Source organism: Leucoraja erinacea, chromosome 11, assembly GCF_028641065.1.
Source record: "Leucoraja erinacea ecotype New England chromosome 11, Leri_hhj_1, whole genome shotgun sequence".
NCBI lineage: Eukaryota > Metazoa > Chordata > Chondrichthyes > Rajiformes > Rajidae > Leucoraja > Leucoraja erinaceus.
In genome coordinates this window covers 59,821,944-59,847,028 of record NC_073387.1, presented here as the reverse complement: position 1 = coordinate 59,847,028, position 25,085 = coordinate 59,821,944, and the positions used below count along the sequence as shown (strand labels likewise).

The 25,085-nt window shown below is 43.0% G+C and overlaps 1 protein-coding gene across 1 annotated transcript; it reads left to right on the top strand.

The window, feature by feature from the left end:
• The first annotated feature begins 1,292 nt into the window (after positions 1 to 1,292).
• On the top strand, positions 1,293 to 25,077 carry kif20a (kinesin family member 20A). Its single transcript, XM_055643349.1, has 17 exons — positions 1,293 to 1,570; positions 2,033 to 2,152; positions 6,339 to 6,477; positions 6,746 to 6,930; positions 7,936 to 8,047; positions 8,551 to 8,748; positions 9,267 to 9,378; positions 10,324 to 10,392; positions 11,615 to 11,758; positions 13,040 to 13,205; positions 13,798 to 13,965; positions 16,205 to 16,344; positions 16,995 to 17,148; positions 21,081 to 21,279; positions 22,491 to 22,582; positions 23,265 to 23,402; positions 23,988 to 25,077. Exons 1-17 carry the CDS (start codon positions 1,310 to 1,312, stop codon positions 24,306 to 24,308), a joined length of 2,718 nt encoding a protein of 905 aa, XP_055499324.1. The 5' UTR covers positions 1,293 to 1,309; the 3' UTR covers positions 24,309 to 25,077.
• Positions 25,078 to 25,085: the final 8 nt, after the last annotated feature.

Here is a 25,085-nt window from a genome sequence, read left to right as displayed (position 1 = left end):
TCATCAAAAGTGAGACTAGCACTTCGAATGATTTGTTTATTTTTTGTATTTTCCTTCCTAAAATTAGGAGACCCAAATTGCACACAATACTCCAGGTGTGGTCTCACCAGGCCCTGTATAACTGCAATAGGGCCTCCTTGCTCATGAGTTTTCCTCACTGCCTGCTGTACATGCATGTGTACTTTGTGACTGATGTACAAGGACACCCACGTGTCGCTGCACCTCCCCATTTCCTATTCTGACACCACTCGGATAATAATCTGCCTTCCGTTCTTGCCACTGAAGTGGATAGCCTCGCATTCATCCACATTATACAGCATCAGCTATGTATCTGCCCACTCACCCAACCTATCCAAGTCACCCTGCGGCCTCGTAGCATCCGCCTCGCAGTTCATCCTGCCACCCAGCTGTGTTTTATCCGCAAACTTGGAGATGTCACATTTAATTCCCTCATCTAAATGAGTTATGCTCTCTGATAGCTAGCACTACCTGAGCCTCAGCCAGGAATCTGAGGCAGCTATCTCTTTGCTCCATGTTTGTCCACATACTCTGTGAACAATCGCATTATATGCTGACCGTAATATTTTTGAGTCATTTTTTTGACATGATTCAAATGTTCTCGGCTTTATTATCACATTGCTGAATAATTCTGTTGGTTTGGAGTTGCTATGAATTGGGGAATTATTGTAATGCATGTGCTCCTTGTTTCCTAGACTGGAATGAATAATGTGTAGAATAGGACACTTGGTGAATTCTAAAAAGCATGTCTGTTTAAATCAAAATTCTATTAGGATTGTGTACGTGCACATTGATAACAAATGTGACCACACTGTAACATGGCTTCTATGCACTGCGGGTCCACTTATTTTATTCACTGGATTTTAAATCGTCATTGATATCATTTGAAGAGCCAGCTCTGACAAGAATACAGAACAGCCAAAGAGCAAAATCTGCTATAAATTCAAGGTTGTTAATGCAAAAGCGTGATCAATTTTTCATATGGCTGAATTTAACACTGGTAGCTTTAAGATTTGGTGACAATGCTTTGGCTGATTTAAAGCTGTAATTCTTTATCATAGATGATTGAATACCCACCCAAAGGGCAAATCATTTGTAACCACTTTGTACTCCTTGTCTTTCTAGGCCTGATGGTCACGAACTAAGAAGCTGAACTGCTTGGCCGTTAATGGCTAAATTGAATCTTTGTAATACTGTTGCAATTGCTATAAACCCTAGTAATTAGTGATATGAAATATTCTAATTCAGTAATTCTAATAAAACAATTTGTATGTGCAGGAACTACAGCTGCATGAAAATGGCTGCAGGAATCATTTCTCCAAATATCTACTCTGACGAAGAGGAGGTGGCCATTTTGGAATCGACCTCAGTGAGTGGTGACGTGAAAAAGCAGTTGTTACCAGACTTTTCTGTCATCTCGTCGGCAAACAATGTGCAAGGTGGTTCTCATTTGGGGGACACTGCTGCAGAGACTTCTCAAGAAGTCAGAATTAAGGTTTACCTCCGGGTTAGACCTTTCACAGAAGCAGAGCTGGAGAAAGGTGAATCGCAGGTCAGTGACAGATTGCTCAGCGTGTTTTAATTGTTTTTCTACTTAATTGGGCAATGTATTTTATTTAATTAAATAAAATGTTAAACTGATGTTCCTTCTGATCGATAGAAGCGGGGGAAAAACAGGTGTAAATGGTGCTTGATTATGTTGGTTGCTTTTCTGAGGCAGTACTTAATGGTATTTCATTCTGTTTGTTTCACCTGTATGCACACTTGTTACCTCGTAGACTCTAATCCATTCACCAAAATATTGAACCACATCAGCAAAGACTGTTCAAAGAAACCCAGATAATACTGATAATTCTTCCTTCTCTCCTGTTTATCAGATTTGCTGTGTTGAAATATGTGGTGTTGAATTAATGAAATATTGTCGTGAATGGGTCGTGTAATAGAATGTTTTAAGTTACAGGTTTAAATTCTGGAAACAGCGGCTCATTTGTAGCTTTTTCTGAATTCTCTCTAGGATTGCGTTCTGATTGAGAACTCTGAGAAACTTGTACTGCGAGCTCCCAAGGCTTCATTCGCTATGAAGAGCAGTGAGCGGGGGATTGGGCAGGCCATGCACAAATTTACCTTCACACAGGTTTGGAATAAGAGATTTATTTAATGGGTTAGGCTAAACTCATCAAAAGTGAGACTAGCACTTCGAATGATTTGTTTATTTTTTATATTTTCCTTCCTAAAATTAGGAGACCCAAATTGCACACAATACTCCAGGTGTGGTCTCACCAGGCCCTGTATAACTGCAATAGGGCCTCCTTGCTCATGAGTTTTCCTCACTGCCTGCTGTACATGCATGTGTACTTTGTGACTGATGTACAAGGACACCCACGTGTCGCTGCACCTCCCCATTTCCTATTCTGACACAACTCGGATAATAATCTGCCTTCCGTTCTTGCCACTGAAGTGGATAGCCTCGCATTCATCCACATTATACAGCATCAGCTATGTATCTGCCCACTCACCCAACCTATCCAAGTCACCCTGCGGCCTCGTAGCATCCGCCTCGCAGTTCACCCTGCCACCCAGCTGTGTTTTATCCGCAAACTTGGAGATGTCACATTTAATTCCCTCATCTAAATCGTTAATATTCAACTAGTTTTAATTTCATATTTTACTTTAAATTCGTGTTTATCTGACAGTTATTACAAGCATTTTTTTTTCTTATTTCATGTCATTGAACATTTATTTAGGAGCCAAAAGGATTGGCAAATAAAAAAGGAACAGATCTTCCTAGTTTGTTTTCTGCGTTCTTGGTACAGGCCCTCCCCAGCTTGTCATGCCCGACTTGTGTACACTGTATGTACGAGTGTTTGGGAGAGCGGTGAGGTGGATTCTCTGGCTGCCATGGGGCTGCAGGTAGATACAAAATGCTGGAGTAACTCAGTGTGACAGGCAGCAGCTGCAGACATCCTCTGCTCTGTAGAAACTGCTTGTGGCTGCTTTTCTGGTTTTAAACTAAATAATGGGGGGGGGGGGGGGGGGAGGGTTCAAATGGGATAGTTGTGGACGGAGTTAAAGGGAAAGGGAGTAAAAGGGATAGTTAATAACCCCAGAATTAACGGGAAAGGAAGCTCACTAAGGATAGGAGAGTATGGCCAAGTGTAATAGGGATCGATGTGAATGGTGAGATGCGTAAGGAATTAAAAGTATTGTATTTTAATGCGCAAAGTATAAGAAGTAAAGTAGATGACCTTGAGGCTCAGTTAGAGGTTGGTAGATATGACATTGTGGGGATTACCGAGACGTGGTTGCAGGAGGATCGGGCCTGGGAACTTAATATTCAGGGTTATACATCCTATAGAAAGGACAGGCAGGTGGGCGGAGGCGGGGGGTAGCTCTTCTGGTGAGGAAGGGAATTCATTCCCTTGTGAGGGAAGACATAGGGACTGACGAGGTGGAGTCACTGTGGATTGAGTTGAGGAATTGCAAAGGCAAGAAGACACTATTTGGGGGTCTGCAGATAACACCAATTAGTAGCCCGGATATAGGGTGTAAGTTGCAGCAGGAGTTAAAACTAGCATGTAACAAAGGTAATGCCACTGTGGTGATGGGGGATTTCAATATGCAGATAGACTGGGAAAATCAGGTTGGTTCAGGACCCCAAGAAAGAGAGTTTGTTGAGTGCCTCCGAGATGGATTCTTAGAGCAGCTTGTAATGGAGCCGACCAGAGAAACGGCAATCCTGGATTTAGTGTTGTCCAATGAACCAGATATGATAAGAGAACTCGAGGTAAAGGAACTGCTTGGAGGTAGTGATCATAATATGATTAGTTTTAATTTGCAATTTGAGAAGGAGAAGGTTAAATCGGAAGTGTCAGTGATGCAGTTGAACAAAGGGGACTATGAAGGCATGAGAGAGGAGCTGGCCATGGTAGACTGGAAAGGGATCTTAGCAGGAATGACAGTGGAACAGCAATAGGAGGAATTTCTGGGCATAATCCGGAAGACGCAGGATCATTTCATTCCAAAATGGAAGAAAGATTCTAAGGGTAGGAGGCAACCGTGGCTGACAAGAGAAGTTAGGGATAGAATAAAACTAAAAGAAAAGATGTATAACACAGCAAAGAGTAGCCAGAAACCAGAGGATTGGGAAACTTTCATAGGACAACAGAAGGAAACAAAACGGGCAATACAGGCTGAAAAGATGAAGTACGAGGGGAAGCTGGCCAGGAATATAAAGAAGGACAGTAAAAGCTTCTTTAGATATGTTAAGGGAAAAAGAATAGCAAAGTCAAATGTGGGTCGCCTGAAGGCGGACACGAGTGAAGTTATTATGGGCAACAAGGAAATGGCAGAAGAGTTGAACAGGTACTTCTGATCTGTCTTCACTAAGGAAGACACACAATCTCCCAGAAGTATTGGAGATCTAAGGGAGTCGAGGAACCAAAATTTTCATTAGGGGAGAAATAGTTTTAGGTAGGCTAATGGGACTGAAGGATGATAAATCCCCTGGGCCTGATAGTCTGCATCCCAGGGTCCTCAGGGAGATGGCTCTAGAAATAGTGGATGCATTGGTGATCATTTTCCAATGTTCAATAGATTCAGGATCAGTTCCTGTGGATTGCAGGATAGCTAATGTTATCCCACTTTTCAAGAGAGGAGCAAGAGAGAAAACGTGGAATTACAGACCAGTTAGCCTGACTTCGGTGGTGGGAAAGATGCTGGAGTCAATTATTAAAGAGGGAATAATGGGGCATTTGGATAGCAGTATAAGGATTAGTCCAAGTCAACATGGATTTATGAAAGGGATATCATGCTTCACTAATCTTCTGGAATTTTTTGATGGATGAAGGGGAGCTAGTGGATGTAGTGTATCTAGACTTTTAGAAAGCCTTTGATAAGGTCCAGCACGGGAGACTTGTGACTAAAATTAGAGCACATGGTATTGGGGGTAGTGTGTTGACGTGGATAGAAAATTGGTTGGCCGACAGGAAGCAAAGAGTAGGAGTGAACGGGTCCTTTTCAGAATGATAGGCAGTGGCGAGTGGAGTGCCGCAAGGCTTAGTGTTGGGGCCGCAACTGTTTATCATATAATAATGATTTGGAAGAGGGAATTAAGAGCAACACTAGCAAGTTTGTGGATGACACAATGTTGGGTGGCAGTGTGAATTGTGAAGAGGATGTTAGGAGGTTGCAGGGTGACCTGTACAGGTTGAGTGAGTGGGCAGATGCGTGGCAGATGCAGTATAATATAGATAAATGTGAGGTTGTCCACTTTGTTGGCAAAAACAAGGGGGCAGATTATTATCAGATTATTATGGGGTTAGGTTAGGTAAGGGGGAGGTGCAGCGTATAGGAGTAGAGAGGTTCTTCTGCAGTTGTATAGGGCTCTGGTGAGACCACATCTGGAGTATTGCGTGCAGTTTTGGTCTCCTAATTTGAGAAAGGACATCCTTGTGATTGAGGCAGTGCAGCGTGGGTTCACGAGATTGATCCCTGGGATGGCGGGACTGTCATATGAGGAAAGATTGAAAAGACCAGGCTTGTATTCACTGGAGTTTAGAAGGATGAGGGGGGATCTTATAGAAACATATAAAATTATAAAAGGACTGGACAAGCTAGATGCAGGAAAAATTTTCCCAATGTTGGGCGAGTCCAGAACCAGGGGCCACAGTCTTAGAATAAAGGCCATTTAAGACTGAGGTGAGAAAAAACGTTTTCACCCAGAGAGTTGTGAATTTGTGGAATTCCATGCCACAGAGGGCAGTGGAGACTAAATCACTGGATGGATTTAAGAGAGAGTTACATCGAGCACTAGGGGCTAGTGGAATCTTGGGAAAAGGGGAGAAGGCAGGCATGGGTTATTGATTGGGGACGATCAGCCTTGATCACAACGAATGGGGGTGCTGGCCCGAAGGGCCGAATGACCCCCTCCTGCACCTATTTTCTATGTTTCTATGTTTTCTGAATGGCGAACCGTTCACGTTATGGCCAGCTCTCGGGAAGGGAACCCTGCCCTAACCTGGGGACGACCGGTAGTTGCATTGCAATGATAATAGGATTGGTCAAACAGGTGATTAATGTGATGAGGTGAGGAAAGTCAGCCACATGTCTTTCTCAGTTCTGATATTATTTTCCTCTGCACTGGTACAGCCTGGTCTGCTGAATTATTTCCAGCATTTTCTGTTTTTATTTGATTTCCAGCAGTTAGTTGTATTTATATTGATAAACAGCAGTACAGTGTAATGTATTACCAATTAATCACTTAAATGTAAATATCAAGTAAACATGAACAAAATAGATTCTTTGTGGGTTTATTTATTCAGATATTTGATCCTGAGACGCCCCAAAAAATGCTTTTTGATGCTGTCATGAAGAATCTGGTAAAAGAATCCCTGGAAGGGCAAAACTGCTTGGTTTATACCTACGGTGTATCGAACTCTGGAAAAACCTACACTGTTCAAGGTAAAATACATATTGTCTGTTTTAATGTAAACGGAATTATACAGGGTCAACAGGAGGTGGAGGCAGATACAATGACAATGTTTAAACGTTGATTGGACTGGTAGTTGAATAGAAAAAGCAACAAGGGACATGGGATTGATGTGGGAAAGTAGGTTAGCATAATTGTACATTATTGTTGACATGGATAAGGTTGACCCAAAGGGCTTACTTGCATCTACGCTGTACATTTCTGTAACTGTATGCACTTTGAATTCCACTTCATTTGAAGGTACCAGGCAAGACGGTGGGATCTTGCCACGATCTCTGGCTGCAATTTTCAACAGTATCCAAGGAAAACTATATCCCAGGATGGACCTAAAGCCTAACCTCTGTGACGATGTCATCAAGTTGGATAACAAGATGGTGAGGCAAGAGGAGCTGAAGAAACTTTCATTACTGGGCATTGTCAGAGAGGTCAGTTTGAAACTTTTATTTTCTGCAGACTTAGTGTTTAAGATGCGACCTTCTACTGTAGTTGTTTGATTCACAATGTTGCTTTGAGTCCAATGAGCCGCCTCCTGTTTCTCAAACTCATCAGTGCTGCCGACTGCATCGGCTCTTCCATACTCTCGCACTGCTTTCAAAATGTAAGGCTCTGGTGTACATTAGATTTGTTTATTATGTCTAATGTACATCTTATTCTTGTAAAGGGCCTGTCCCACTTTCACGACCTAATTCACAACCTCTGCCGAGTTTGCCCTTGACTCGTACTCGCAGCATGGCCCTCACGAGGTCGTAGGTAGGTCGTGAAGCGTTTTTCTAGCCTGATGAAAAATGTCCATGAGTAAAAAAGGTGGTGAATTAGGTGGTGAAAGTGGGACAGGCCCTTAACCAACCTTGCTGCCCACTACTACTGGGCTTGAGAAAGCGACCAGGTGTTAACCCGTCCTATACAGTTTGAGTTGATCGGCATTCAAATTATTATGTCTGAAGAGTTTGCGATTTTTGGTTTTCTCTCTAACTTTTGTAAAGGAGAGCTTAGGAATTGGGGGAAGTATATTAAAGATGCTTTTAATAAAATACTGAACATTTAACATTTTGTGGTCATTACAGCGTCACGGTGCATTGTGCTTCAGGATTTCCCTTCTTTAAAGAGAGAAAGTAAGGTGTCTGGCATGGCAAGTAACATGCTGACCGTCTGAAATATTTCGTAATGGTCCAACTGCCAGCTCTAGCACCTGAGGTTGTGAATGATAAATTATGTATTTCTGATAATCGTATAAACACTATATTGCTGCTTTGTTCTCTCAGTCCCTCAGGAGTATATTGCATTCTGATTTTGCTTTCCCATGTGAGTTTCCCTGGGATGGGGTTAAATTCTAAGCTCTTTTCTACCTAATTTACTTGCGTTGGAAAGTTATTTTCAGGTTTGGTTCTAACATTGTTGCTAATCTTGCTCTGCAAATTTTCACCATTTAGGAGGATCTGCAAACACCAATGAAAATGAAACCAGAATTTAGACTGAGGGAGTGTCTCAGCTGCGATTCTGATAGTGGCATTGGGAGCATGTCATCCGTCAGTAACTTAGAAGGTAAGCTCTTGTCCCGTGTTTTCTGATTTGCCTTGTACAACGGTCACAAGCAGTCTGCTCGTACAGAGCTCCGTAAACAGAGTGTACTTTTATCCAGTACTTTTAACTTTCTTGGAACATGCCAAAGCACTTAACATTCAGTGAATACATTTTTGAAATGGAACACTGCTTTGTGATGCTATGTGTTTACAAGTTTACTTTTTTAAAGATTGACTCTTTACTTGGATCTTGACCCGAAGCGTCACCTATTTTCTCCATAGATGTTGTCTGACCTGCTAAGTTACTCCAGCTTTTTGTGTCCATCTTCGGTTTAAACCAGCGTCTGCAGTTTCTTCCTGCAGACGCTTTCCTGATCATTCTAGAGGCTTAAATTGATGTATTTTGGGGAATAGTTTTGTCACTGCTTACACCGTCGACATTGTTGAACTTGCTTGTTCACTGCTGAGAGACATTCAGCCGTCCTTGTACTCCATTGCTGACCATGAAACATTTTCACTCTGCAGAGGCTACGTCCCGTTGGGCTGATCAGGATACAGTTGTTTTCCAGCAGGAGGAACACTTCCAGTATTCCATCTGGGTTTCCTTCTTTGAAATTTACAACGAGCTTGCCTACGACTTGCTGGACACCGCTCCCACTGCCAACCGAAAGCGACAGACCCTGAAACTGTGCGAGGATAAAAATGGAAACACTTATGTTAAAGGTACTTGTGCTCATGTCCGTACAGCTTGTCTTTGTATTTTTATAAGAATGTGTTCATTCTTTGTATTTTTTTTCAACATTTATAAATGAAGATTATGCACTTTTTTAAATGAAAGCTAAGACTAGTAAATTGAAAATAGGCAGACTAATTTGTGTCTCCTGGAACTTTAGACTTCATTTCACTGAAACAGAGCCAACTCTCCAGGGATCCCTATAATCACAGGATCTTTGTATGTGTTGCATGTCCTACATGGAAAATTGGGAAATGTTTCTGAAATGTTTAGTATTCTTGGACAAATAACTTTAAATGTAATTCATAGCTGTTCTGATTATTTATATTTTGTAAGTTTAATGTTAGAATGTTCAGTGATCATTTGACTTCCGGGTGCTAACTGTAAAAATAAAGGCAAACCCCAGTCTTGACAACATACCCCTCTACATATCATCTCTGATTGAAGATTTTGTCTAATATTGATGAATTGTTAGAAGTTTTTGATTCCGTTTTAATTTTTGTTTCAGATCTGACCTGGATCAATGTGGGTGATGCAGAAGAAGCCTGGAAAATTCTTAAAGTAGGTCGTAAAAACCAAAGCATAGCCAGTACACATGTGAACCAGAATTCCAGCAGGAGGTGAGTGTGTCTATTTGGGGCTTTGCCTTCTATTGCATTAGACTTGGTTAATATAATATAATAATAATATATTTTATTGTCATTGCACGTCAGTGCAACGAGATTTAGTTGCAGCTTCCAACCGATGTAAAAGAAAAGTAAAATAAATAAATAAGCTGTGTGACGTGACCATCCGAGGGAGACAGTCCAGGGGGGTGGGGGGCACTCAGCAGGGCCGGTTCAGAGCCGCTATAGCTCTGGGAATAAAGCTGTTCCTGAGTCTGGAGGTTCGGGCGTAGAAGGCCTTGTAACGTCTGCCGGAGGGAAGTAGTTCAAACAGTCCGTTACATGGTGGTGAGGAGTCGTTATCGATGCTGACGGCCTTCCTGAGGCACCGTGTGTGGTAGATGCCCTCCAAGGCTGGTAGTTGTGTCCCAATGATCCTCGGCGCTCTGTGGACGACGCGCTGAAGTGCTCGCCTCTCCGCCTCCGTGCAGCTGAGATACCACACAGAGATGCCATACGTTAATATGCTCTCTGTGGTGGCATGGCTACAAAGCCTAGACTACAGTGTGACAAACCTCCAAGCACAAGTGATGACTTTCCTGTAACTGAACATCCGCAGCTAATGATTCTAAAGGATTGAGCCTATTGCTGTCCATTTTCTCTGCCTCTAGGTATTATTTTGTTATACGAGACATTCGTACGAGCTGTTTATAACCAGTGATTTTTGACTTTTCCAAAATTATCCACAGTTCAGATCTTTTCAATTTTGTGCATCAATCTCTTTAAATCATGTTTTTAAAGGAAATACATTTATTTTCCTCATGAATGAGGATTAGTAATCACAAGATGAAGGATTGGAGTTTATATACACAATTGTATCATAGTGGACCATGGATTTCACTGCAGGAGAGAACTGAAATGCTTTCTTCTACTGATTTTTTTTTTCCCCTTGCACTTTAGTCACAGCATCTTCTCTATTCGCATCATCCATGTGTCCGAAGATTGGAGATCTGTACTGAAAACAAGCGAGTGAGTATTGATCATTGTCATCATCTTTCTTGCCTTTTGAAATGTCTGATGTGCAGAATACCACTGGTATCTATCAAAGTAGGAACCATTGCTTAGTGTTGAATAAAGCATGGTGGAGGGAGGATATGGAAATTGGACCACTATATGTGACAAAACAATCTCCAGCCCATCTGAAGAAGGGTCTTGACCCGAAACATCACCCATTCCTTCTATCCGGAGATGCTGCCTGTTCCGCTGAGTTACTCCAGCAATTTATGTCTATCTTCTATTTAAACAAGCATCTGCAGTTCTTTCCTATCCAGGTTGAAGTCATGCATTGTGTTAAAAGCAATAATACATTGGACAATTTGGAAGAAACTGATTGGACTTTGGGGATGGCTCCAGTGTACATATTGTATAGAGTGAGGTGCTACTGTGCCTGTATTACACTGTATCGAACTTACATGGACATTTGTATCATGGAAGCTGCCCGTCTAGGGAGGCATCGTAGGAAAATTGTTTCCTGGACACGATGCAAACAAACAAGATTTGTAAAGGAATTCATTAATCTGCATTTATGTAACTTTTTGCTTAAGTTCAAGTTCAAGTGAGTTTATTGTCATGTGTCCCTGATAGGACAATGGAATTCTTGCTTTGCTTCAGTACACAGAACATAGTAGGCATTTACTACTAATGATAGTTGTTTTTTGTTGTTTGAGGACTAACTGGTCAATAAACACCCTCTGCTCCTTGAGCCCCATAGAAGTGACACACTTGGTTTACACTCCCATGAATGATATATCCAACAGTATTATACTCGCCCTGCTACAAATGTAATCAACTAGCTCCCTAGCTTGTTGCTTAGAACGCAGAACTCTTATCAAACGGGCAGTATTAATTGGCAGTTTTTCTGGTTGTGGTAAGTGCATGAATGTTATAGGTTTTCCAAGAATGAAGTCTGCAATGCCACAGAATTTAAAGTAAATTTTGATAAATGCCATGATGCATTAATATGCATGAGCATGCCGGCACTTAAATTAATCTTAAAATAAAAATGTTCAGGTGGCATGTTTAGAGAATTATTCTTTGGCAGTCTGCGTGTTAATTCAACTAGGGAACAGCCTGCTGAATAGTGCAACAATTGTTATTACTATCCTCGAGTGCTGCCAGCTAGAGGCATAAGAATTGCCTGCTGTAATTAAGAATTTGCCAGAACACAGGTTAATTCCTTTCCTTTCTCCAGACTAACATTGTGTGACCTGGCTGGATCTGAACGATGCAAAGAACAGAAGTGCGGTAGCAGGATGAAGGAGGCAACGAACATCAACACGTCCCTGCACACTCTCGGCAGGTGCATCGGTGCCTTGCGTCAGAACCAGCAGATCAAGTATGCACACCATTAGCTTTTTTAAAACAGTCGAGTATTGAATAGTCCCTGTCTTTGACGCAACCACTAGTGTGGCCTTTCTGTGCAATTGCTTTTGTCTGATGGGCCAAATGAAGCATTAAACTGGGGTGGGGCACAAATTCATGTCAGTGAGTCTATAGCTACATAGAACAACATATTGGAAGATAATAAGCAAGTTGGTTCCCTTGATAATAACTAAATCAATGATTTGGATGAAGGGATTTAAAGTGACATTAGCAAATTTGCAGATGACACAAAGCTGGGTGTCAGTGTGAGCTGTGAGGAGGATGCTATGAGAATGCAGGGTCACTTGGACAGGTCGGGGGAGTGGGCAGATGCATGGCAGATGAAGTTAATGTGGATAAATGTGAGGTTACCCACTTTGGTATAAAAAACAGGAAGGCAGATTACTATCTAAATGGCGTCAAGTTGGGAAAAGGAGAAGTACAACGGGATCTGGGGGTTCTTGTTCATCAGTCTATGAAAGTAAGCATGCAGGTACAGCAGGCAGTGAAGAAAGCAAATGGCATGTTGGCCTTTATAACAAAAGGAGTCAAATATAGGAGCAAAGAGCCCTAGTAAGAACACACCTGGAGTATTGTGTGCAGTTTTGGTCTCCTAGTTTGAGGAAGGACATTCTTGCTATTGAGGGAGTGCAGCGTAGGTTTACAAGGTTAATTCCCGGGGTGGTGGGACTGTCATATGCTGAGAGAATGGAGTGGCTGGGCTTGCACACTCTGGAGTTTAGGAGGATAAGAGGGGATCTTATTGAAACATATAAGATTGTCAACATATTCCCGATGTTGGGGGGAGTCCAGAACCAGGGGCCACAGTTTAGGAATAAGGGGCCATTCAGAACGGAGACGAGGAAACACTTTTTCTCACAGACAGTTGTGAGTCTGTGGAATTCTCTGCTTCAGGGCGGTGGAGGCTGGTTCTCTGGATACTTTCAAGAGAGAGCTAGATAGGGCTCTTAAAGATAGTGGAGTCAGGAGATATGGGGAGAAGGCAGGAACGGTGTTCTGATTGCTGGCTCGAAGGGCCGAATGGCCTACTCCTGCACCTATTGTCTATTGTAAATAATGACCTATTGTTTCTGATCGGTTCTGGGGATTTGGATACTGGGCACCGTAAAATAAATATCGTAAAAAGATGATCACTGTGCAACCAGCTCGAGTGTCACTTGGCTCTTCACCTGTAGTGACTCTCTTTTCTCCCCGTAATGACCAGGTACCTGAAGTTTCTTTGTTGTATTTCCAGGTCAAAGCCCAATGTGGTGCCTTTCCGGGACAGTAAATTGACTCGCGTATTCCAAGGGTTTTTCTCCAACCATGGGAAATCTTGCATGATCGTGAACATCAATCAGTGTGCCTCCACATATGACGAAACATTACAAGCGATGAAATTCTCAGCTATTGCCAGCCAGGTAAGCAGTCCACAGCTATCATAATGGACAGGTGATAGGTGATAAACATTTCAACCTACCTGGGGATTCCCATCTGCAACAGTTACATGTTAGCTTTGGATTTACTTTTAAAATTGAGATACATAAGTCACCCTGTGTGTAAATTCTAATTTATTTGGTAGTATTCTTCAGCTGAGTCAGAAGTTTGTGACTTTATGTCTTAGTTCAGAGATGCAAGCAGAAAATCTTATCTGAAATTGACTCCCTTGCGATATAATCCCATATAACCCCTTTCGTTTGAAGAATAGTTAGGGAGTTACCCCTGATGTCCTGCTCAATATTCATCCTCAATAAATTTTCACTGAAAGATGAAAGATATTAACATGTAGTTATTTTCTCCGTGTCGGTGTGTTTTATTTTTATTTGCCCTTTTTGCCGTGTTAATTGAGAGAGGGAAAGTGTTTTAGTCGGCTGAGTGTTATGTTCTCTGAATTACTTATGACTAGAAGGCAAAGTGTAATAGATGGTGAGTTGTGATTCAATTTGCTGTTGTTATTTACTACATCAACCCAGTTTAATAGGATATATTGGATTTTTTGTTTTGCCATTGTAGCTGATACAGGCACCGTCAATGAAGCTGGTTCCTTCTATCCGAGCACTTCTCCGGGAGCATGATGGGTGGCATAACTGTGATGCCCAGGAGCCAGTGGAAGAGGAGGAATATGAAGAGGAAGAGAGTGATGATGAAGATGACCCTGACATCAGTACACTGGAAAAAGAGGTAGGTTTAGTGTACGCTGATGTTCTGCTGCTGCTCTGTCTGCTGCATGTCCTAGCCTTGGTTGGCTGTCAAACCTTCACTTGTACTCTTTACCTGTGTGTGTGCTTCATGTTTGGATAGTGGAGAATGTAGAAAGAGTATATGAAATGCAAGTTGATCAGTATCGCTAATTTACCTATTCCAGTCCCTCCACAGATGCTGCCTGTCCTGCTGAGTTCCTCCGGTACTTTGTTTTACTCGCAAAATGTAAATGTTGCTGCTGCAAAACTTGCAAAGGCAGTTATATAAAATAGACTTACACCTTTGTTTGCATGGTTTACGAGCAGCAAACCTCGTAAGCAGACGTTAGAATAGGTAATCTATGCTTCTCCTGCTTGTCCTTAATCCAGAGCTGCCGAGTAGTACGCATTTTCCATATTTTGTAACGAAATACGATAAGAATACAGATGCATGATTTTGCTTTGTTAAAAAAATCGTCCTTACTTCCTGTTTCATCTTGCTGCTTAAAAAATGCAAGGATATAAAAAAAATCATACTGTACCTCTATAAATTACAGCATATTAAATCTATTAGTATTTTGCATTTCGAGATCTGGATGATTATTTTTGTAAGCTTTGATCTGGCTGTCCTGCTCCAGGTTTAAACAGCGCTGTCAGTGGGAATTTAAACAAAGAGCTGTCGGCTACAGCTCTATGGGTTCTAAATATAGCGCTACCGGCCACCTTTGGGTAATTTACTACCAAAATGGATGACTTCACATTTTCCAAGGTTTATTCCATCTGCCATGTTCTTGCCCATTCAGGTAACCTGTTGTTATCCCCTTAAGTCCACCCTGCATGGTCCTCACCACTCTGGCCACAACCCAACTTTGCACCATCCATGTTGCTCGTGTTGTTTCTGCGCAGAAAGCAGGCATCGCAGCCCAAGCAGTTGTTTGTCGCTAATCTTGTTGAAGGATCGTGCAGTTAGCAGCCTGATGAAAGCAGTGAAATTAACTGCAGGAAGAGAAATGAAGAAGGGAAAGAAAATACCTTTTTGTTTCCTAAAGAAAAATCGAGCTAATTAAATTTTGAATTGCGGTACCTGAATAAATTCACATTTGTAATAGTTGTCTATGCCAAAGGGGTTGCTTGGCCGTAATTATTGCTCCGTTGAGAGTAATTGAGATGACCAGACGTGGCACCCGATGGCAGATGGAGATTGTAATCACTGAGATGGAGATTGTAATCACTGTTCGGTGGCGGGTGGAGATTATAATCACTGTTCGGTGGCGGGTGGAGATTGTAATCACTGCAGGTGGCGATGGAGATGTAATCACTGTGCAGATGGAGATTGTAATCACTGTGCAGGTGGCGATGGAGATTGTATGGAGATGGAGATTGTAATCACTGTTCGGTGGCGGGTGGAGATTGTAATCACTGTGCAGGTGGCGATGGAGATTGTAATCACTGTTCGGTGGCGGGTGGAGATTGTAATCACTGTTCGGTGGCGGGTGGAGATTGTAATCACTGTTCAGTGGCGTGTGGAGATTGTAATCACTGCAGGTGGCGATGGAGATTGTAATCACTGTGCAGGTGGCGAGATTGGAGGTGGCGATGGAGATTGTAATCACTGTGCAGGTGGCGATGGAGATTGTAATCACCGCAGGTGGCGATGGAGATTGTAATCACTGCAGGTGGCGATGGAGATTGTAATCACTGTGCAGGTGGCGATGGAGATTGTAATCACTGTGCAGGTGGCGATGGAGATTGTAATCACTGTGCAGGTGGCGAGATTGTAATCACTGTGCAGGTGGCGATGGAGATTGTAATCACCGCAGGTGGCGATGGAGATAATAATCATTGTGCAGGTGCAGCAACCTTGGCATGTGGTGGAGAGGCAGGTTCAACAATGATCAAGTCTGCAACCGTTGACCTTTACCCCCGGGTCTACTGCTCCTGCAAAAGTTGCTGTGCCCAGAATTCATTTGTAAATCTACTTAGCGGTGATATTATTTTGACAGGAACATCCAGCCCTGTGCTTTTTTAATTTTAAATATATATATATTTTCACAATCTATTAGTCTGTGTTACTTGTGAAATTTCTATGGCAGCTGAAATGGATCTATAAATCAATTTGTGCATGTGTTGATTAATGTGTGTGTGTGATGTCTCTGGCTGTGTGGTGTAAATTGTCTACAGTTCTGCCAAAAACGTGTATGGTTTCAGTTTTTGTCAATGACCATGCGTTTACCTGTTAGTCATTGCAGAAAATTATAGAATGCCTGCAGCAGCACCTGATTAATGAGAAGCGGGAGAAGCTGCTAATGGAGAGTGAGATCAGGCAAAGTGTTGTCGATGAGATGACGGAGCAATACAATGTGATGGAGACACACTGGAGGTATGTGTTGCCATGGATAAAGTGCCACATGATTGCTCAGTGTTTAAGTGGCAGTTATTACAATATTGGTGAAGATTGGTTTAGATATATATGTTTCACTGGACAAAACTAAACTTATTATTGCCCACAGATTGTATTATCCACAGTGTGAAGATAAAACAAGTAATTGTTGCTGTGCTTTCTAATTTGTAGGACTTGACATGTTTTAACTCTTGCGTTGTGCTTAACAGCTAATGGGCATTGAATTGTGCTGCATCTGGTAGTTTTGCCAGCCTCATTACTGGAATGAGGTTCAGATGGTCATTTTGTTTTCTGTTAGACCATAGACAATTAGTACCTGAATATGTTTTTTTTGCACAAAAACTGCATTGTTAATTTCCTGTGTGGGGCATTTGTATGTAATTCCTTGACCATTTTATCCTTTTGGTCAAGCCCACTTTCAAACAAATACGCTTTAATCACCACTTTAAGCATATTCTAAAAACAATCAACATGTATTAAATGCCTTGTGGCCTGACTTTAAGCACGCATTCCTTGCCTTGTGTCCTGACATTCTGAAGGATTCAATTTATATTCCAATTTCTAGGCAGGAAATAATGCATCTTTGAGACCAGTGTGAAATCTAATCTCTTTCTCTCTCAACTTCGCAGCGAGCAACTCGAGGAACAAAAAGAATCTCTGGAAGATGCCTTTGAAGCTAAGATGAAAAATTACCAAGAATATGTGAAATTCTATTATCAGCAATCTTCTGCTGATGAGGAAGGTTCTGAATCCGATGATGAAATGGGCGATGGTGAAGCATTGGTAAGAAATATTATTTTAAATTATATTAATCAATGTCTTCAATAATCCAAGAAGCATTGGAAACCACTGTGGATGTGGAAAGAGCAAGGGACGATATAAAACAATAACCGCGTGCAACTGTCAGTTATAAGGAATGTGAGTGTTAATGTTACTCAAGTACAAGTAAGTAGGCTCTCCAGTGATTGCTGAATTTATGGAATGACTGACTCAGTCAATCACTAGAAAGACTCTGTTTTTTGTTTTCCCTCCCACACATTCCTCTTTTGCCTGGGACTGACTGCAAGCTGGACAGTTGCACTAGCCACATAGCTGTGTGTCTGCAGTTGCAGGACTGCCAAAATAGTCTGAACAACCCAGTGGGTTTAAATGAAAATCCCGCAGGTTGTCTGATGGGATTTCAACTTGCATCCATATTCGTTTGCGTATTTGAATCGACAATAGGTGCAGAAGTGGGCCATTCGGCCCTGCTAAACAAAAGTAGGGAAGGTAGCATTCAAATTCCAGGGGGCATTGGTGAGGCTGCATCCTGATGATGTGTGTAGTATTGGTTTCCTTAGTTGAGAAATTCTGCTGCATTGGAAGCAGTTCAGAGAAGGTTTACTGAACCAAACCTTGACGGGTGAGTTGTCTCATAAAGAATGGTTAGATAAGCTAGGTTTGTATCTGCTGGAACTTAAAGTTGATTGAAACATAACATCCTTGGGGTCTTGATGGGGTGGACATGCAGAGAATGTTTCCTCTTGTGGGAATGTCTGGAAGTTGGGTCATTAGAGATTGCCTTGCCCCTTCAAGGACTAGATTGGCATGGGGGTGGGATCTGGTGCAGGACAGAGGTACATGAGAGGCTAGAAGTTGTTATGGAGGATGGTGTGGGAATGGTTAGTGGACAGAATAGGCAGGTGAAAGGCGGAAAGCGAGGAAGGAGGGTTGGTTTATACTGCACGTATTTTAATGCAAGGGGCCTGACGGGTAAGGCAGATGAGCTTAGAGCATGGATAGGTACGAGGGACTGGGACGTTGTAGCCATGACTGAAACCTGGTTAAGGGAGGGGCAGGACTGGCAGCTCAATGTTCTGGGGTACAGGAGGAGCTTCAGGAGAGACAGGGGTGAGGGGAAAAAGAGGGGGGGGGGGGGGTGGTTGCATTGTTGGTTAAGGAGGATGTCACGGCTGTGATCAGAGGTGACATTACTGACAGTTCATCTAGTGAGGCTATATGGGTGGAGCTGAGGAACACGAAAGAGATGATCACTTTGTTGGGGGTGTACTACAAACCCCCGAATAGTCAATGGGGATTAGAAGAACAAATGTGCTGGGAGATTGCAGACAGCTGCAGGTCAAATAAGGTTGTTGCTGTAGGGGATTTTTACTTTCCCAATATAGACTGGGAAAATCATAGCGCGAAGGGTTCAAATGGGGTGCAATTCCTCAAAATGTTTAAGATAGTTATGGATCGGGACGGAGAGGATCCAGGTGTTAAAATGTACAAATCTCCAGGGCCTGATCAGATATGTCTGAGGACATTGCGGGAAACTAGCGAGACCTGGTTGAAAATTATGAGTCGTCCTTAGATACAGGAGAGGTGCCGGAAAACTGGAGGGTGGCAAATGTTGTGCCTCTTTTCAAGAAGGGCTGCAGGGAAAATGCTGGGAACTATAAACCGGTGAGCTTAACATCTGTAGTTGGTAAGTTACTGGAGAGTATTCTGAGGGATAGGTTATACAGGCATTTAGATGGGCAAGGGCTGATTAGGGATAGTCAGCATGGTTTTGTATGTGGGAGGTTTTGTCTCAAAAATCAGATTTCTCTTGTTTGGAGACGTGACCACAAAAGTCGATGAGGGCAGAGCTGTAGATGTTGTGTATATGGATTTCAGTAAGGTATTCGACCAGGTTCCGCATGGTAGGCTGCTCTGGAAGGTTAGATTGCATGTGATCCAGGGAGAGGTAGCTGAATGGATAGCAAATTGGTTCCATGTATGGAAGCAGCGGGTGATGGTGGAAGGTTGCTTCTCGGACGGGAGGCCTGTGACTCGTGGTGACTCGTGGTGTGCCTCGGGGTTCAGTGCTGGGCCCGTTACTGTTTGTCATCTACATCAATGATTTGGATGAGAACATACAGAGCAAGTTTAGGTAGTTTGCTGATGATACAAAAGCTAGTGGTTTTGCAGATAGTGAAGACGGTTGTGAACGATTGCGGTAGGATCTGGATCGATTGGCCAGGTGGGCGGAGGAATGGTTGATGGTCTTTAATGCAGAGAAGTGTGAGGTGTTGCATTTTGGGATGTCGAACAAGGGCAGGACCTACACAGTAAACGGTGGGCCTCTGGGTAGTGTTGTAGAGCAGAGGGATCTAGGAGTACAGGTGCATGGTTCATTGAAGGTCGTCGCAGGCACATAAGGTGGTCAAAAAGGCTTTTAGCCCATAGGCCTTCATTAGTCAGAGTATTGAGTATAGACGTTGGGAGGTCATGTTGCAGTTGTATAAGACGTTGGTGAGACCGCATTTAGAATATTGTGTTCAGTTCTGGGCACCATATTATAGGAAAGATATTGTCAAGCTGGAAAGGGTTCAGAAATTATTTACGAGGATGTTGCCAGGACTCGAGCTATAGGGAGAGGTTGAGTAGAAGTAAACACAATGCTGGAGTAACTCAACGGGTCAGGCAGCATCTCTGGAGAGAAGGAATGGGCGACGTTTCGGGTCGAGACCCTTCTGCAGACTGATAGAATGTAGTCGGAGATAGTAAGACTGGTGGGGAAACTGGGGAGGGGATAGAGAGGGAAAGCAAGGGCTATCTGAAGTTAGAAGTCAATGTTCATACCACTGGGGTGTAAGCTGATCAAGTGAAACATGAGGTGCTGTTCCTCCAATTTGCACAGGACAGAAAGGTCAGATTGGGAATGGAAGGGGGAGTTGAAGTGCTGAGCAACCAGGAGATCAGGTAAGTTAAGACGAACTGAGCGGAGGCATTCAGCAAAACGAGCCTGTGCTTGGTCTCGCCGATGTAGAGGAGTTGACACCTAGAACAGCGGATACAGTAGATGAGGTTGGAGGAGGTGCAGGTGAACCTCTGCTTCACCTGGAAAAGCTGTTTAGGTCCTTGGATGGAGTCGAGGGGGGAGGTAAGAGGACAAGTGTTGCATCTCCTGCGGTTGCAAGGGAAAGTACCCAGGGAGGGGGTGGTTTGGGTGGGAAGGGACGAGTTGATCAGGGAGTTTTGGAGGGAACGGTGTCTGTGGAATGCAGAAAGGGGTGGTGATGGGAAGATGTGGCAAGTAGTGGGATCCCAATGGAGGTGGCGAAAATGTTGGAGGATTATATGCTGTATGCGACAGCTGATGGGGTGGAAGGTGAGGACAAGGGGGACTGTCCTTGCTACGAATGGGGGGTGGGGTGATAGTAAGAGCGGAGTTGCGGGATATCGAATTAGTGAGAGCCTCATCTATAATGGAAGAGGGGAACCCCTGTTCCCTAAAGAATGAGGACATCTCTGATGCCCTAGTATGGAAACCTCCTCCTGGGCACAGGTGCGGCGTAGACGGAGGAATGGAGAGTAGGGGATAGAGTCTTTACAGGAAGCAGGGTGGGAAGAAGTGTAGTCTACATTGCTATTGGAGTCAGTAGGTTTGTAGTAGATGTCGGCCAATACTTTGTTTCCTGTGATGGAAACGGTGAGATCTAGAAACGGTCGGGAGATGGTCCAAGTGAATTTGAGTGCAGGATGGAAATTGGTGGTGAAGTTGATGAAGTCAGTGAGTTCAGTATGGGTGCAGGAGGTAGCACCAATGCAGTCATCAATGTAGTGGATATAGAGTTCGGGGATAGGGCTTCAAACATGCCTTCCATATTAATCTCCTAAAGAACACATAGCTGAGGGCTTTAGAAATACGCTTGGATGGTTATGGTTTTTTTAATTTCATTCACCCCAAGTCAGTGAAAATCCATGAATTAGAGGCAACTATTCAGCAATTGAAGGCGGAGCGGAAGTCTAGTGTCCAGCCGACGAGGCAGTCTGCTCGTTTGGCCAGTGTGGGCCTCCGTGGTGAACTGCACGCTGTCCAATTGGAGCTGGTGAATACAAGAGCTGAGCTGGAGCAGAGCAAAGCGGAAGCAGCATTGGGCGCAGAGGGTGAGTGTACAATCCTTGCTCACCTTCTTCGCACAGAGATCATTATTGTTTCATGGTCATCAGTTCTACACTCGGCATTCCTGCTCTTCTAAATACCAGGTAGAAACTGGGTCGAATGACTCCATTCACTGTCACTGAATCTGGTTAGACTTTGGAATGTTACAGCACCCCTTTGAAAGCGATATCTTGTTCAAGACAAGATTTAAAAAATGACACTGTTTCAAACCGTCTCAGAATAGAACCATTAAATGTCCTTGTGGAGATGAGTCCAGTGCAGTGTGACACTGATAGAAGGTTCTCTCAATCAGCCCACTGTGAAAGAAGGATATCGGGCTGAATGTTTCCATAACAGTAGAGCCATCTGGGCTATAATGGCGAGGGGCGGGCAGGCGAGCGGGGTGGCGGGCAGTCGAGTGAGGGGGCGAGCGAGCGAGGGGGCACAGGAAAACATTCAGGAAACTTGTGGGGGAAGCACCACCCAGTGAATCTGCAACTGTGATTTCCTGCGTAACACATTGGGTAAATCACTGCACATATTTAAGGGAAAGAGTTTAAAAAAATAATTTAAACATAAATTCGCACTTGATCACAGCTTTACAGGCACAATATTAGATGCTTAATTCTAAGATTTTATTAAATGAAACATTGAAGCTAGTCATTTTTGTGCCTCTACAAAGCATCGCATGCAGGAGAACAAGTGTGATACCGGATGCATTAAATGGTGCCTTAATATCATTGTCTGGTTTGATTAATATGCCTTAACCGTCTCCCTATTAGTATATATTAAAGTAACAATGTATATAATAATAGTCAAGTTTGCTTTATTAAAAATTAATTCACTACCAGTATCATCTCTCTTACGAACACATTTTATTAAAATGTATACTGGTGTTGTATCTAGATAAGAATCCCACTTTGAAGTTTGCATTTGCGATTTAAGAAATTGCATTATAAAGAATTCCATTTTTTACTGAACGTGTAGGCACCGCAGTCAATGAATCAGAATTGATTTGGGGGAAATCTGTTTATAAAGCAGTCTATCATTCCTCCACTTTTTTAATTGGGTAAGAAATAGCCTCTTGTTAAAAATTTGCACTGTCTGATTGCATATCTTGAGGACTGATGTCTCTAACACCTTTTTTTTTTGAAATGTGATTCTTGCTAACACTAAAGATTTGCTTTGTGACAATCTGTCTTGGCTGCTGTTCTAGAACTGAAGCGATACAAAGAGATGGTGGAGCCCCCTGCTGGAATGAAACATCTGACAATTAATGCAGATCTAAAACTAGAATCTGGCCAGAGGGTGAGTTGTACTGCTTGATCTGATGATAATACTGGTCTCCCTAACGTTTAGTGGTTGGTGGACTACATGGAAGTATTAGATTTCCACACATAGCTACTCCATCCAATTGTGGGAGGGAGCCTGGTTTGAATGCTTTATTTGTGAATTGTCACCTTGTCGTGGTGGAGAAGCTTGTGTGGACCTGAGATCCTGAGAGCGATGCCGTCTGGAGCTGTCGATGCTCCTGGTAGGGCCACCCATGGCGGTAAGGTCGAGGGGGAGGTCCCTCACAATGAGCAACCCATCCAAGACCTAAACGGTGGAACAGGTGGAGGACGATGGCTGACCTTAGTGGAGCTAACGTCACAACGGCTGGGAAGGCGGATGAAGGCTGCAGCAGAAAAGGGTCTCCAGTCGTCTTGGACTCCACGCCACTGGATCCTGATCCAGATCTGTCAAGGACCGTGGGGTGGCCGTCTGTGCATCAGTCTCCCCACGTTAAACAAAGTCACGCACAGGCAGGCGTCCTCCATGAGAGGACAGTCATACTCGTATCGAGTGACTGCCGATGATGATGAGTACAGGATTAAATTATTGAAGCCACAAATGAGACGGTTTCTTGATGGTTGATTTTTAATTAATGTTAGCTCAGTTTCTCTCTTTGAAAGCATTTGCAATGATTTTCATAACATCTGATTTTCAGAATGCAAAGGCCTTGCAGAAGGAGCTGCAGAAAATAGAGCAGGCACTGCAGACATCTGAGCGAGCATGTTGCCATAACACTGAGGCAGAGAAACTACGCCATACTCTGGCCAAGTGTCAGGATCTAATGTTAAAGCAGGTGTGTTGGAATGCTCCTACCAGCAATTGCTAAACTTTCACTTGCTGCTACGTGGAAATATTCACCTTTGTATCTGTTGTCAAATAGTATGATGTCTGTAAACTGCCTTTGGGCATTGGTTATCTTAAATGTATAAAAGTAATGTTTGAGTGACACCCCATGGATATAGTGAAGAAATTTAGATGCATGGTTTACTCTTGAGCTCAATGTGCCAGATCTTACAACAGTCACCTCTGATTATTCTCTTGACATGGTCACTTGGTAGTTAATGACGCCCATCTAATTGTATATCAACATGCATGTTACAGTAACAATTATTTTACCTTCAACTGGTAATCTGCCTAAAGTTGAATTAAATCAGAACAGACTCGATCTGAATTAGGTTTGTTTATCTGTATTGCTTCGTATTAAGTCTAGCGATACCATTGCCATGGGGAACAGCATGGTCTTGGGCTGAGGCTGCATGATGCATTTTTAGTGATTTGGGTTGTGTGTCTAGGCAAGAGAAGCTGAAGTCCCACATTGTAGCAGGATGGGTTGGTCTTACTGAGGAACAATATTTACACTGAAATCTATTTCTGGCAGGATCAGACATTGGCCGAGCTGCAGAAACTGATGATCGTGCTCAAGCTGGACATGAAGCATAAGAATGCGTGCATTGCCGAGCAGTATCACGTGGTGCGGCAGCTGCAGGATTCACCCGGCTGCCACAAGCGGCGCTGTGCAGGGAACGTTGAAAACCAGCCGCCCCGGGAGAAGCGACCCTTCCTCACCGGCATGCTGACCCCAGTGCGGCACGCCAATCAGCAACGCAGCAACACCCCATCCAACTATATCCTGCGGTCCCGCGCACGGCTGGACAGGCCACTGCAGCGGGTGGAAGCCAGGTTCCAGGTCAACTATTAGGCACCGTTCATTGGCTTTTACAGTGAGAATGTATCTGATAAATGAGGTATCGTGGGTTCCTTTGTACTTTATTCGTTGCTTGATGAATCCATGCAGCTTTGCCTGGCCAGTATTTGACATCACGGGCATCATATGTTATAGGGAATTTGGTGTAGGGCAAGGAGGCGGAGATTCTGTCTTGCCACTCATTACTTTTGGCAGAAAAACCGGATTCGGAATTTCACTGCTGCTGATCCACAGAACATCTGCATGTGGAACAGCTGAAGAAAAGGAAGGTTAATCTGTTACTAATAACTTGCATTAAGCTAAGTAAGTCGCGTGCTTCCTATATACTCCAAACAACTTCAGATATTTAGCTGAAGGGAAATATTTTGCACCAAAAATTTTAAACTCCTTGGCTTCCACTTTTTCTAGTTGCTAGTGCCTTACACATTGATGAAGAACAAATCAACTGTTTAATAATCCACATGAATGCAATAGCAAGTTCATGTGGTGGTCACTATTAATGGATAATGCTGCTGTTGTAATGGCTGCATATCTAGTTCTTTGCAATATTATTGCGGTTTCAGATGTAGTGAAATAAAGATTTAACCAACACGAACACAGTAACTACTACAATATATAAACGTAGATAAACTTTCGTTAGTTGAGATTCATGAATCATTTGTATTTCATACACTACAGTTGGTATAACTTTTGAAATCACTTCTGCATCTTGTGAAATATGGGATATTACAATTGTTTAATAAAACTCCAATGCTTTATAAATTGATGCTC

Coding starts and splice junctions, on each gene's coding strand:
- kif20a (XM_055643349.1), top strand. CDS start 1,310: ATGAAAATGGCTGCAGGAATCATTTCTCCAAATATCTACTCTGACGAA. Junction 8,048..8,550: donor ATCCGTCAGTAACTTAGAAG/GTAAGCTCTTGT, acceptor TTCACTCTGCAG/AGGCTACGTCCCGTTGGGCT. Junction 21,280..22,490: donor AGCAGCATTGGGCGCAGAGG/GTGAGTGTACAA, acceptor CTGCTGTTCTAG/AACTGAAGCGATACAAAGAG.